Source organism: Hippocampus bargibanti, linkage group LG18, assembly GCF_051943395.1.
Source record: "Hippocampus bargibanti isolate YZ-2025 linkage group LG18, ASM5194339v1, whole genome shotgun sequence".
NCBI classification, from domain to species: Eukaryota; Metazoa; Chordata; class Actinopteri; order Syngnathiformes; family Syngnathidae; genus Hippocampus; species Hippocampus bargibanti.
The window spans coordinates 8,884,469-8,897,508 of record NC_142751.1 but is presented as its reverse complement, the minus strand read 5'-3'; the positions used below and the strand labels follow the sequence as shown (position 1 = coordinate 8,897,508).

Below are 13,040 nucleotides of genomic sequence, written 5' to 3'. Positions count from 1 at the left end.
CATAGCGACCAAAGAGTGTTGTGGCCAAATATGATACAACATTCCTCGTGTCATGGTTTCGTGTTTATTTTTATGTTTCGAAAATACTGCAGTTTTCATGCAGGCTATCTCATATTATTTTTGTTGTATTTATCCGACATACCTTAAAGGCCCCAGGGGAAAAAAAAACATTGGGAGCCGCTGGACTAAGGTATGCTCCGACTTCTGCACAAATGATGCGTGTTATGTCCATCACCAAAACAAAACCACAGGACCAGATATAACTAACCAGAAATCATTTTGACAACGTAGTCATAAAAACTTCCTTTCCTAGTTGATTAAACACACTTAAGTTCCTTTTTATAATAACCTTTGTAACCTTTCCAGGTGATCGCCTTCTTCAGCCAGCGTTTGGACCAAGCCGGAAGTGATCTGTCCGTGGAAAGGGTCCAGGAGGTTATAATGAAAGGAGCCCAGGCCATGCCTATCGACAGGCTGAAGGTAACAAAGGCTCTTGGAGCAGCTCATAATCACAATTCATGCGTAGGGATCGCGGCGGTGACTTGGCACCATAAAGTTATGTGAACAGGTGGGAAAGGAATTACGGTGAGGGAAAACCTGAGAGAGAGATGGAAAGAGCCACTGGGACATGTGACAAAAGGCCAAACCCCAATCTCATTAGCCATAACGCCCATCTTGCTTCCGTCCCTACTGGGTCCGCTCCATGCGAACATATAATGAAATTTCAAGGAGATGGGATAGGGCCCGGGGGCACTTTGTCACAGGCATATACGATCGGGTAAGGGGAGGTTGAGGGGCAGAGGTGTGCGGATATAAATCTGCCACAATTCTTCGTTACCCAACACTCCCACCACTGCTGCTTGGTTTGCGAACACCGGCCCCTCCCATAGCTGCGGCATTAATCAGCGAGGAAAAATGTATCCCGTCTTTCCCCCCGCTCGGCTCCGCCGAAGCTCTTAATTGCGTATTTCATCATTCTTTCCGTGTTTTATACCTGCCACGAGGCATTTGTCTTGCTAGCATTTGGAAGAGGGATGGCACATGGTGCGTGCCGTCGCCACCGTCGCAAGGTGATGTAGCCCTCGATGAGCCATGTGGACAGCTCCGATGTGTCATTTGAGCATGTCAAGAAGTTAGCTGTCTTTCAGCCACGTTGCTCTAAGATGGTGTAGCGTATTTTCTGGTGTATAAGGCGCACCCAAAAGCCTTGATTTTCTTCAAAAGAGGACCCTGCGCCTTATACGCCGGTGCGGTTTATATGTGAAGTAATATTGAGCCACTATAGGTCCCGCAACTACTATGAGCAGCCACATTTGTTTATTCCTACAAAGAGTCCTTTGTCAACACAAAATTCCTACTAATTTCAAACCGATAAACACTTTAAGGCAAAAATTAGTGCATCCAAAAGAGGCTGCCAAATGAAAAACAAAGTAATGTAGGTTATTCAATACATTATAAGAATGAAAATTGTAAAGCGCAGTACATTGGGGAGACAAAACAAATTCTCAAAAAAAAGACTTTATCAACATCGCAGGCATAATAACTAGTGGGCCTCAATCGGCAGTACATATGCACCTAAAAGCTAGCAACCACTCATTTGATGACAATGAGGTTAAAATCTTAGCGAAAGAACATAGATGGTTTGAAAGGGGAGTAAAAGAAGCTATTATCATGAAACAGCAAAATCCTTCACTAAACCGATATGGTGGTGTGAGGTTCAATTTGGATCGTTCGTACAACAGCCTGCTTAGGCAATATAACATAGGATTAGTTATACTGATGAGGTGATACCGGACGAAGTGGGGCAATCAGGCCAGTCGTTAGTCAGGACAATAGGAACAATCAGTGGAGCCGCAGGGAGTAGTTCTCTGCCCCCCCCAACCTGAGGGGACCTATCATAGCAGTGTCTGGACAGTAGTGATATATATATATATAGGGCCGAAACTACCCGCAAGACTTTAGTTCGCTGACGAAGCCTCTTGGATAAGAAGCGAAACATCCGACACCTTCAAAGAAGTCCAGATGACGGCTGAAGAAACCTTTTCATCGATTCTGTGAAAAATGCAAAAATAAAATAAAGTAAAAAATATATGCAGAAAGTAATACCGGAATCCCACCCTGTACATTTTGTTCAAATTGTAGCGACAGCAGTTAGCTTCCCCCTTTTCACTATTTTGTGGGAAAGAAATATTTTATATGTTTGGTCGCTCGTATAACGCAACGCCAACAGCGCAATCCTCGTGAGTTCACGTATATATTCCATATACATTGTTTTTACATCCGCGCTGGCGCTCTCATTGACGTGCCACCCTCATCGAAGTCCTTTTGTACCTCCAGAGGGCGCCGTGAAATAAAGAGACAATTTGGTCAATGTCTCCTCCGGGATACACAGGCCACAATTTGATGGTGCCATCGCTCAAACAAACAGCTGTCTCTCTCCCCCTTTCTCCACACCTCATGCATGCTTTCATGTGTTGAGCTCATTCGGCTACTCAGCCCCCAGCGTAAAAATCCATAGGCTGGAATAATGTCATGTGGAATCATCAATGAATTGGTAATTACTGCTAAAAGCTCTTGGCAGCGAACGTGTAGAGAATGATGCCAAAATAGCGGCGAAAGATTATCGTTAAATTGGGTCCGAGATCGTTGACTTTGGGGCTTGCTCACGTTTCCTTGAATTTATTCGGGCTTCTTTGCCAATTTTTGGCATTTGTCCTTCGCAACCCTTTTAAGCAGCAAGCGCGACAACTTATGTTCCACCCATCCCGACGCTTTCATGATCATAACTCTTATTTCTTTGGCAAAATATGTGAAAATTGTGTGAGCTTTCATGATTCTATGGCTGCAACATTTTCTTTAGGTTAGATTGATGAAATTGAATTTCACCTTAGATTGATTTACAGATAACATTGAGGAAATAGACGACTTTTATTCCTCTTGTAGGAATTTATGAAGGTCTCCGTACCAGTTTTACGTTTGCATAACTGATGATTAATCATCACTTTGTCAAAAGCACTCTGAGTCATTTTGGGAATCTGTGGCACCCTGCGCCACTTTTTTTCCCTTTCTGCTCATTGAGAGATTAGACAGAAGTGCATTTTTTGACAGGAAACGACCTTAAAAGCATTCGAGTTTCAACACAGACTTGTCACATTGTTCCCAAAGGCATTTCTGTGACGTTAATAGTTTGTGTCCAGATTTTTTTTTATTGTTATTTTTATTGTTCATGTGTTTTTTTTTTTTTTATTATAACTGTTGTCGGAACACTACAAGAGTCCTGTTAGTTTAAAGCACACCCGAAAAAAAGCACCAGTCTGTCGAAACTGAAAGTGTTAAAAGCCGACCACCCCTATGTCTCGTTTGTTGGTGTGTGTTGTTTCAGTGAACGGGCCATGGGTGTGGAATGTGTTGTTTAGGCCGACCAAAACCTTCCTTATTGAGCAACGATAACGATAACCGACAGACTCTCTGGCTCCTGAGGATGGGCCGAAGGGGGTGGGAGGGGGGACTATTTTGGAGGTTTTGCTCAGTACCTGCTCCTCTGTCAGACCGCTGTGGACAGCAACTTTCTCACATCAGTGACAATGCGCCACATATGAAGTCTCACACACAAATCAAAATTATTGGCTCAAACATGTATTTTGTTTCTACTTCTTTCATTCCTTTCATCTTCCTTTCATAACTTTGCTTGCTGTGAAATGTAAACGTATCCACTGTGAGACTACGAAGGCAATTTTATGTGAGACTATAAAGGTAAATCCAATCCAAAACATGATTAGCTCGCGATAAGAAGAAAGGCACGTCGATGTGTTTGTGGAACTGTCGCAGCTTGGAATTTAAGCGGATTTACATGGAACAGGAGATGTGAGACAATCTCTTTTTTTCAATGGATGCTACAGCTTTGTGTTTGCTTTCAACATTTAGCGTGTAGTAGATGTGGACATTCCACCATGATGTCCTTGTTTCACTGGTGAAAAGGAGGCTTTGATCCTGTCCTCTTTCATCTAGAACTGCCTTGCGCAACAAAGGGGGTGCGGAAAGTGCTTAAAGTGGAAGATTGTGTCTTTTGTGTTTTGTCACAATATTTCCTTTTTTGCTTCTTTTGACTTCAAGAGAGTGGCTGCCTTTCCAGCAGCTCCTATATTTTGTTTATTAACTTCTTTCTTCCCTTTCCTCTTCCTTTCATAACTTTGCTACTGTGAAATGTAAATTTCTTCACTGTGAGACTAATACAGGCCAATCCAATCCAAAAACAGGGTCTTGACGGTTAACCGATGAGCTCATTTAAACTCTGTTGCTAACCTGAAAAAATAGCACCACACACCCAAACATATAAACAGTCTTACGGAGTGTAGTTTTTTTTTATTCTCTATACCGAGGGTCAGCATATGGGTTTAAAATTTAACACGTCTGTTGGACACTGTGGCACTCCTGCCAATGTTTTCTTGGGGGGTATTTTTAGCTAGGTAGAAAAAGGCTGCAATGCATCTCCATAAACACAATTGTCATGGAAACAAGCAGCCAGGAAATCACTGTTTTGAGTTGAATGTTTTTATTTTGAAGACGGTTTCGCTGATTACAAACGGCTTAATTTAACAGACTAATCATCCTTGCAGTAGCTCCTTCATTTGATTTGAAATTACACAAATTGCATGATTTCAGCACATTAAGCAATCTGTTCACAGACACAAAGGCCTGCCAAAGAAGTCAAAGTGACCTTGTGTCATTATGAAATGATCTCACAAATACACAAATGATTGCAAGGTGAATTAGTAATACACATTCAGCCCTCGAAGACTGTCTGTCGGAAAGTAATAGATGATGGAGATATTTTGCCGTGCCCGATTTAATAAAAGTTTCAAGTCTGAATTATGAAATGTAACATAACGTTTAACATTTTGAAAGTTACCAGTGTTTTTTTTAGCTTATTAACTCACTGCCATTCTCAAATTTATTCGGAATTGAAAATATGACAGCGAGCGCCATTCCAGAATTTGTTCGGGGTTTGGTTTTCTTGCCGGGGTGCCGATAAAGCGCTGGCCAGACCTCTGGCAATGTTTTTTTCCCTTCCACAAGGGGGCCGAATTTGCTTTTTGTCCAAGTTAGCACTTATTTACAGCTTCAGCTGTTATTAAATCGCTATATAAATCAATATGTATGTATTGCATTGTATTTTGGACAGCCGCCCCCATTTCAAGCTCAGATAAATCCGGACTCCTATAATTTTGGAATTAACTTTTTTTCTGATGAAAGAAGAGAGTCTAAGATTTCTTACTCTGCATTGAATGTTTATGTAGTCCTAAAACTTAATATTATGTGGGTCCTAGAATTTGACTGAAAACGACAAAAACCCTGGCACTGCAGTGGACACATTTTTGCATGTCGGGCAGTGAATGAGTTAAATCTGTACTTCCCAGAGCATTATAAGTTTTTGATCCAAATAAGACAGATTGAATATTGTTCAAATATCCTCACTAGTATGTCACTGCCATGCTGACATTAGGCGAAGTGAGGCGACTGACTTATTAAAGCTTTTGTTGATTGGTAGTTTGCACTGAGCGGAATGTTGAGCGGAACCAGAAAACAGATGACAGGATTAAGCAAAATGAGCATTTGTATTTCATCTATCTTTGCTATGAGACAAACACAAAGCAGATGATAAAACATTGTCATGGCAGACCATGAATCCATTCGTCCTTCCAATGCGGTTTGAACACAAAATCCACTTCCTCGTGACCGTGAGCCTTGTAAGATTGGTAATAGTTGGGCTTGTTTTGGACAGATCACTGTGCTCTGCTTGTGTGTCGCTTTGTGAGTAGTTTGTTTTTGACACATTGCACTTGTTTTTGTGTTTTTGCACGTTTGAGGGTGGTTTAAGCTTGCTTCACAGCTCAGCATTCTTCTCCGTCTAGCCCAGCTCTTGATAGCACAGCACAGGGAAAGGGGAGGGAAATGAAAGGAAGGGAACACGTCGTCCCTCGGTGAACACATGAGGCCAGCCGGTCTGTGTCCAAAGGCAAGGGCACGCAATGAACAGAAAGTAGCTTAGGCCAAGTGGGCCGAGACAAACTCATATGAGCGCCAGGAGCGACGGGATGGTGTGGACATATTCTATATACCACCATATTTTGCCCGTAATGACAGTTTTGTGATATGGCGATGACCAATCAATATACTCAAGGAAAATCATCCTCATTTGTCTGATGAATAGCTGATTACCAGTTGTAATTGTTTCACAAGTGTGAAAATAAGAATGAATTGATGTTTTTTCACGTTTCTCAGCTGTAGTCACAATGTGTGATACGATAATGATCATTGTGCCAGCGATAACATTCAAGGCGTAGGTCCATCCAAGCAGTGACAGTTCTGTGCACAAAATGAACAGAAAAAGTACCATATTTCCCAATGTATAAGGTGCAACCAAAAGCCTTAATTTTCTTCAAAAGAAGACCCTGCGCCTTATACGCCGGTGCGCCTTATGTTTGAAGTCATATTGAGCCACAACGGGCCTTGCTACTATTGTCAGCAGCCACCGACTCACCGAGCACCTTATAATGTGGTGTGCCTTATATTTGAAACACTTTTGTGTATTTATATATTATACAGTAAAGTCTCGTTATATCGATATTCAAGGGAGTCCGAAAAAATATCGCTATAACCGGGACTATCGCTATATCCGACCCTGTTTGCATGTAATTTTCTCTGTGCGTGCATAGAAATAGTATCGATATAACCGGGACTATCGATATATCATTGAGGTGCGCCTTATCGTCCAGTGCAGCTTATTTATCGAAGAGGTTTGTAAATACACCATTCATTAGGGGTGCGCCTTATACTCCGGTGCACCGTATTCACCAGAAAATGTGACGTTGTTCTGTTGATAAATAGTGGTGACTGAATATTGGTACAAAAACAATCATATACAGTAATAAAAATAATTAAGGGGCAACTCATATTGTACTGTAAATATTTGCAATATGCGATATGTAACCAGTATGTTGCTACCATTCTGGTTGCTATTTTTCTTCCTGCAGGAGCTGAAGTCATCAAGCTCTGATTTTTATACGACATTTGTGTTGGTGGCCTAATCCGCATCTTTTCTGCTCCCAATTCTCTCTCATGACAGCTTTTGAGAGTAACCGCTGGCCCGCCGTCATGACAGGACGGCACGTTTACAGCTTGTTATCATTTTGGGAAATGGGCTTGGCCAGACATCGGAAGCGCTGATTTGTTCCATCTGTTCCTAAAAAACGCGAGTGGCGTCCCGATGATGAGGCGCTCTTTCTCAGTGTCGAGACACTCGGATGATTGAAAGCAGATATAATTTAAGTATTTGAACTAGCGCAAAGGCTTTAAATGCAACATATGTTGGATGTCTACCAAAATCATCTTCTGGTAGTAAATCCCCATTGACATGAAAATGCTCAGCAATCAATTTGGTAGCTGCCTGAGGTGCAATGATTAATCGACAACCAATTCATTGTCAGATTAATCATTTCCAGATTTTTTTTTAATTAAAATTATCCATATACAGAGAATTTCAGCTGCTCAACTGCAAATGTTATCAGGTTACCTTCATCCTCTATGAAAGCATACAGATTATTTTTATATTCAATTGAAATAAAACATTAGCAAAAAAAGCAAACTTAATTTCATGCTTAATATTTTGTTAACATTTTTAACATTATAATTAATTTTGACAATTTTATTTCGATTTGTGGATATCTGATAGAACACTTTTAAATATTTGTACACCACCTTGATTCCTGCTGATTTTCCTACCATCTTCTAACACCGTGAAGAACTTGAACCAGAGAGATTCATCAGTTTAACCAAACAATATCGAGCAAGGCTAATCAAAATTAGCTTCACACACAACTACGTTACAGAAGACAAATTAACCAAACCGATCTATCGAGCGAGCCATGGATGTAGCTATCTCCGAAACTACTGTACCAGTAAAAGACTTTAGTTCGCTGACAAAGCCTCTTGGAAAGGAAACTCTTGAGAGTTACAATTTTCCCCAAAATAAGATGAGACCTTTATTTGCCCATGTTAGAGTACGATAGACAAAGCCTTAAAGGACAACCGACGTCTCCGGACAAGTTGTGTCCATAATTTGTAAAATGGCTTCAAATGACTTCTACTGGGCGTATTTTAAAAAGATTCCACCGCATATAACTATATTTTACGTTTTAAGACTCGCTCTGAATGTTCAGGAAGTCTTGTTTTTGAGTTGGTGACGAGTCCGTACGTGACGTCATGAAAGGACTGCCCCCTGACCGAAAAAAAGACACATTGTAGCAGTCCTTCATCAATGTATTTCGCTGTACATGTTTGGTCTGAGAACCGTGTTGCACCCAAAAGCCGCCAGAAGAGGGCATCCAAGCTCCATATAAGGAATTTATCAGCCTGTGGAAGCAGAGGTGGCCACTGAGGTCGCCATTTTGTGCCTCTTTTTTTGGGGGGGTGAGAGATTTTCCCCCAATGTTTCCTCAAAATGGCACATATAACTCTTTAATCGATTGCAAACATGTATGCTTTCCTCTTCAGAACTATTTGAATCATATTCATAACTGGATGTGTAACAAGAAAGCAAATTCTCCCAATCTGAAGCCATTGTTTGGATCCTCCAGCAATGCAAGTCGTCTTGGCGTGACGTCACGAACTGGGGATGGGACTTTCTGAAAATGCCCAATTCGCAGCTCAATTTTTTTGCAGATTTTGGACACTTTACGTCATTTTTATTGGTGTTTTGCATTTGAATAAAAATATCATACTGCGTGTTTTGGGTATTTAAGATTCTATAAAACGTTTTTCTGATGTCAGTTAAAAAACAAAAAAAGTGACGTTGGTTGCCCTTTAAATCCACATTGCTGCTATGTTAGCCAAAAACTAACTCTAATGTATGGTCCATCAGTGATACATTCATACTAGATGGCCTCTGCCAAACATGCTGGCAGAAAAACACAAGATCCACCTTCCAGGCCAAACGCAGCTAACAGCAGGTAGGCGGAAGTAGGACATCAATAATTTACAAGCGATGTGATTATATTCTGCTGCCTACACATGCATGTCATATAAAGGCACATGCCGGTCAGTTATCAGCTGTGGTGAAAGACGCACTCTATTGAGTTCTTCCTATCCCTATTTGCCGCGACACTATCTCTGTCATAATGACCCAGACACCAAATCTACCGGGGTCACAGGCCATATGCCAGAACCTACACATACTCATACAAACGCACATTGTGTCGTGTTGACAATGCAGGGGCGCCATTATCTGACCGCTGTTTTGTGCATCGACGGCTGTCTCGTAGACACCAGCTCATCAAATATTCCACATCAGTCGCTCCATACGTTTCATCGTGGAAACTCTATTGTGGTGACATTTTTGTTCTCTTACTTTCAGTTCTAGTTTTGAGAGGAATTGGTATTTTGGTCATAATCACCACTGGACCGCCGTTCTGCAGGCATTATACAGTATATGTGTTGGTTAATGAGAAGGCTATAATGGTAGGAACTCCCCCACAAACAGAACTCCTATCTATGTAATATAATTTCTTTATAATTTCCCAACCCTAATATCTAACTCAATTTCCGGCTCTTTATTGACACCCGAGCCAGTGTTGTTTGTCGTCTGGACTGCAGTGTCAATAGCACAACAATGCGCGTATGTGTGTCTATGAACAAGTGTGGTCCACACCGAGCCAGACCAGTGGGAGTCTGACTGCTATTAGCGAGTAATCATGTAACTCGGCACCTCGTCGCCGCAGGCGCAAACAAAAAGGTCAACCTGTTGTGCAAAATGACACCGCGCTATGTTTGGGTTCATTTTATTACACTCCCCGATGCGGTTACCTGTTCATGAACACGGGTCAGACACATCGAGCAAAGTTATTTCCTTTTTATTTCCCCCGTGGATGAGCCACACGTCACCGCTTTTATTTGGCCGACGGTAGCCGTCGATGCGCCTGGGTCACAAGGCGACGCGGGCGCATTAGTTAAGAGGTCAGTCATTGGACCCCAGACTTGAACCATGTCCCGCGGGAAGCTGTAAGCAATTTAACCTCACAGTCAGGTGGAATTACATCTGCCACGACTGTAGTTGCTCATGAAGAGTGATCACTGAGAAGCCTGTCGCTGAAAATGTACCTGGAGCGGACAGGTAGCCTGGCAATACAATGCAAGGAAATTATATACAAATGTATACAGTTGGTTTAATATATTTTTTATGTTAAAAAAATAGTTATGTAAATAAAAACTACCGTATATTCCGGTGTAGAAGGTGCACCGGAGTATAAGGCAAATGAAGGGTGTATTTTCAAAATGTCCATATATAAGACACACCGGACTATAAGACACACACAAAATGTTTTCCAAATACAGTCAAACCTCGGTTTTCGAACGTCTCGGTTCTCATCCCATTCAGTTTTCAACCAAAAATGTCATATTTTTAATGCCCCGCTATACAACCGAAATTTGGTTCTCAAATAAACTGAGTGCATCTGAATGCATCACTCGACTACCCCGTGCTTCCGTCTACGTCACTTCCTTAGATGTCACGTCTTCCTCATTGTCTCATTGTGACCGACGCATTAATATTGTTGTTTTATTTTTGCAAAAATGCTGACATATTTGGTGAAGATTTCCTGAATAGTATGATTTTAAAGCAAGCAGAGAATGGTTTGAAAAGTTAGTGTGCCCTGTGTTTGCCCAAAGACAGCTGGTATAGGTGCCAACACACCCCGTGGCAGAAAGATAGAGATTTGTATGTACAGATGTTAATGTTGATGTTAAAAATTAGTGAAAATAAGTTTGTTTTTTTAGAATTTTACACATGACCTGCTCTATTATTAAGTTTTTATCCGTTTTATGCGATCCAATAGTTAAAAAGTTGTTTTCTAGACTTTGAACGGATTAAGATTTTTTACATTGATTTTAATGGAAAGTGCTGTTTCGGTTTTTGAACAAAGCGGTTTTCGAACAGCTTTCTGAAGCGGATTATGGTCGAAAACAGAGGTATCACTGAATAATATATGAACGTTTTCCAAATATAAGGCACAGCACATTATAAGGCGCTACAGTAGACACATGGTGGTTGTTGACAGTAGTTGCCTGACGTGTTGTGCATCAACATGACTTCACATATGAGGCGCAACTGCGTATAAGGCACAGGGTCATCTTGTGAAGACAATGAAGGCTTTTGGGTGTGCCTTATACACCGGAAAATACGGTAGTTACTCGCTTTATATCGACATCTCGTTTGTAAAAAATATCTTTCATCGCAAACTAATAAAGGTAAATCCAATCCGATCCAATCCAAACCCGTGCAGGTAAAATGTGGACAATATCAGGTTAAGTACATGTATGGACTTGTTTACAAATGTTGAACTAAGATACCAAGTTTTTTTAAAATCAGTCATGATTGGAAACAAAGGTTTTTTTTTTTTTGCTTTCTATCGGAACGCTGAGACATGAGGTGTGTGACTTTTTTTTCTCGAATGTACCATCCCACTCCATGCACCCTAATCACATTCCCTAACTTCCCTCTTGTTGTCTAGAAATTCCCAGAACTGAAATTCAAATATGTGGAGGAGGATCAGCCCGAGGACTTTTTCGTCCCATACGTATGGTCGCTGGTCTTCAATTCGGGAGTAGGTCTCCATTGGTCGCCTCAAGGCATCGAGCTCTTCAGCATGGACTCCGGCTGAGGCTGGGTGCGTTTTGTCCCAGTACAGACTGATACTTTGTACTATTGAGTGCGCGTGCGTCGGCGTGAGTGTGTTAGTGTGTGTTGCTTTTTATAGGACGCCGCTTTGGAAGTGCCTCAACCTTGTGCTACAGCGGTGTCGCAGCGCAACCTCATTATGTCGTAAACCAAAACAATCCTTCTGGCTTCTCCGCTGGGAATCAACCTGGGGGGCATGACCTGTTTCCACAATGCATGTTAAAGCTTCCCGTTGGTGGGCTACGTTACGGAGAGCAGCGACCGATAATAATCCTGGTTGTTGTTTCTCCTTAAAAAAAAAAAGGTCAATTAAAACATATGCAAAGAGGACTTCATGCGTAGTACAATAACATACAGATGCACTGAATTTGCAACAATATATGCATTTATTTCACCAATATGCAGTAAAATTCTCACTTTTATAATGAATTATCTTTTTTGTGTGCAAAGCTTGGCTGCTGTAGGAGCTTTAGGACCACACTGAACAAAACAAAAAAAAAAAAAACTCAAAATCAATTGGAAAAATATATACTTTCTCGCTCAGTACGCCATAATTAAAAAATACAATACTTGATTTCCTATAAATCCCACAAGATGGCAATAAAAACGTACTTTAACCTAAAATTAAACTTTTGGACTCATTTCAACATAGATTGTTGAAAGCAACATGGCGGTAAAGCATTGCTTTTGTCTACTAGCTCTTCAACGCACTTAAACATAGTTCACTGCCACTCGATGACTTGATTTGATCTAAGCATGAAAACGCGTCAATGTAAATAATAATAATAATAATAATAATAATAATAATAAATAACCAATGGTACCACCATGACCATTTTCCTGCATTAAAAGGACCTTTATGGAACACGCTCACTTCTAAATTTGACTTTGCTTTCTTCACTTTGACGATGAAAATTCCACATATTTGCAGGCATCAAGTCAAAAGTATTTCATTTGCCGTCACTGTGAGCAAATGTGTTGGCAGAGTTACAGCGTTACATTCTTGAAATGTTCCTTTTTTATTTTCTTCAACACTCTGTTCATAGTCCAACTGTTTTTCTCTCAAAAAATATTGATGTATTTTAAGACTAAGGGAATTTAAAATAATGCATATGGGATAAAGTTGAAATATTGACATGACTCATTTTTTTAAAGAAGAGAATAAAAAGAGACATAATGTAATGACAATGAACACAGGTTTTTCAAATAACATAGGTTTATTATTAATATTTCTGTTTTTTTAATTAAAAATACATTACTTTAAATTTGATTTTTTTGTCAAAAAATACACCTTTGAATTTGCTGATCT

General features: G+C 40.6%; 1 protein-coding gene across 2 annotated transcripts in view; it reads left to right on the top strand.

The window, feature by feature from the left end:
* The window catches only part of dym (dymeclin), a 53,661-nt gene extending 40,738 nt beyond the window's left edge, over window positions 1–12,923 (top strand). Inside the window, exons 16-18 of one of the 2 annotated variants that reach the window (XM_089019872.1) lie at window positions 367–480; window positions 11,565–11,720; window positions 11,811–12,923. In XM_089019872.1, coding sequence (XP_088875998.1) covers window positions 367–480; window positions 11,565–11,714 — 264 coding nt within the window. In that variant the 3' untranslated portion in view covers window positions 11,715–11,720; window positions 11,811–12,923. Of the gene's footprint in view, window positions 1–366; window positions 481–11,564 lie in introns of both variants that reach the window. The other variant, XM_089019871.1, reaches the window with a different exon arrangement.
* The last annotated feature ends 117 nt before the right edge of the window (window positions 12,924–13,040 follow it).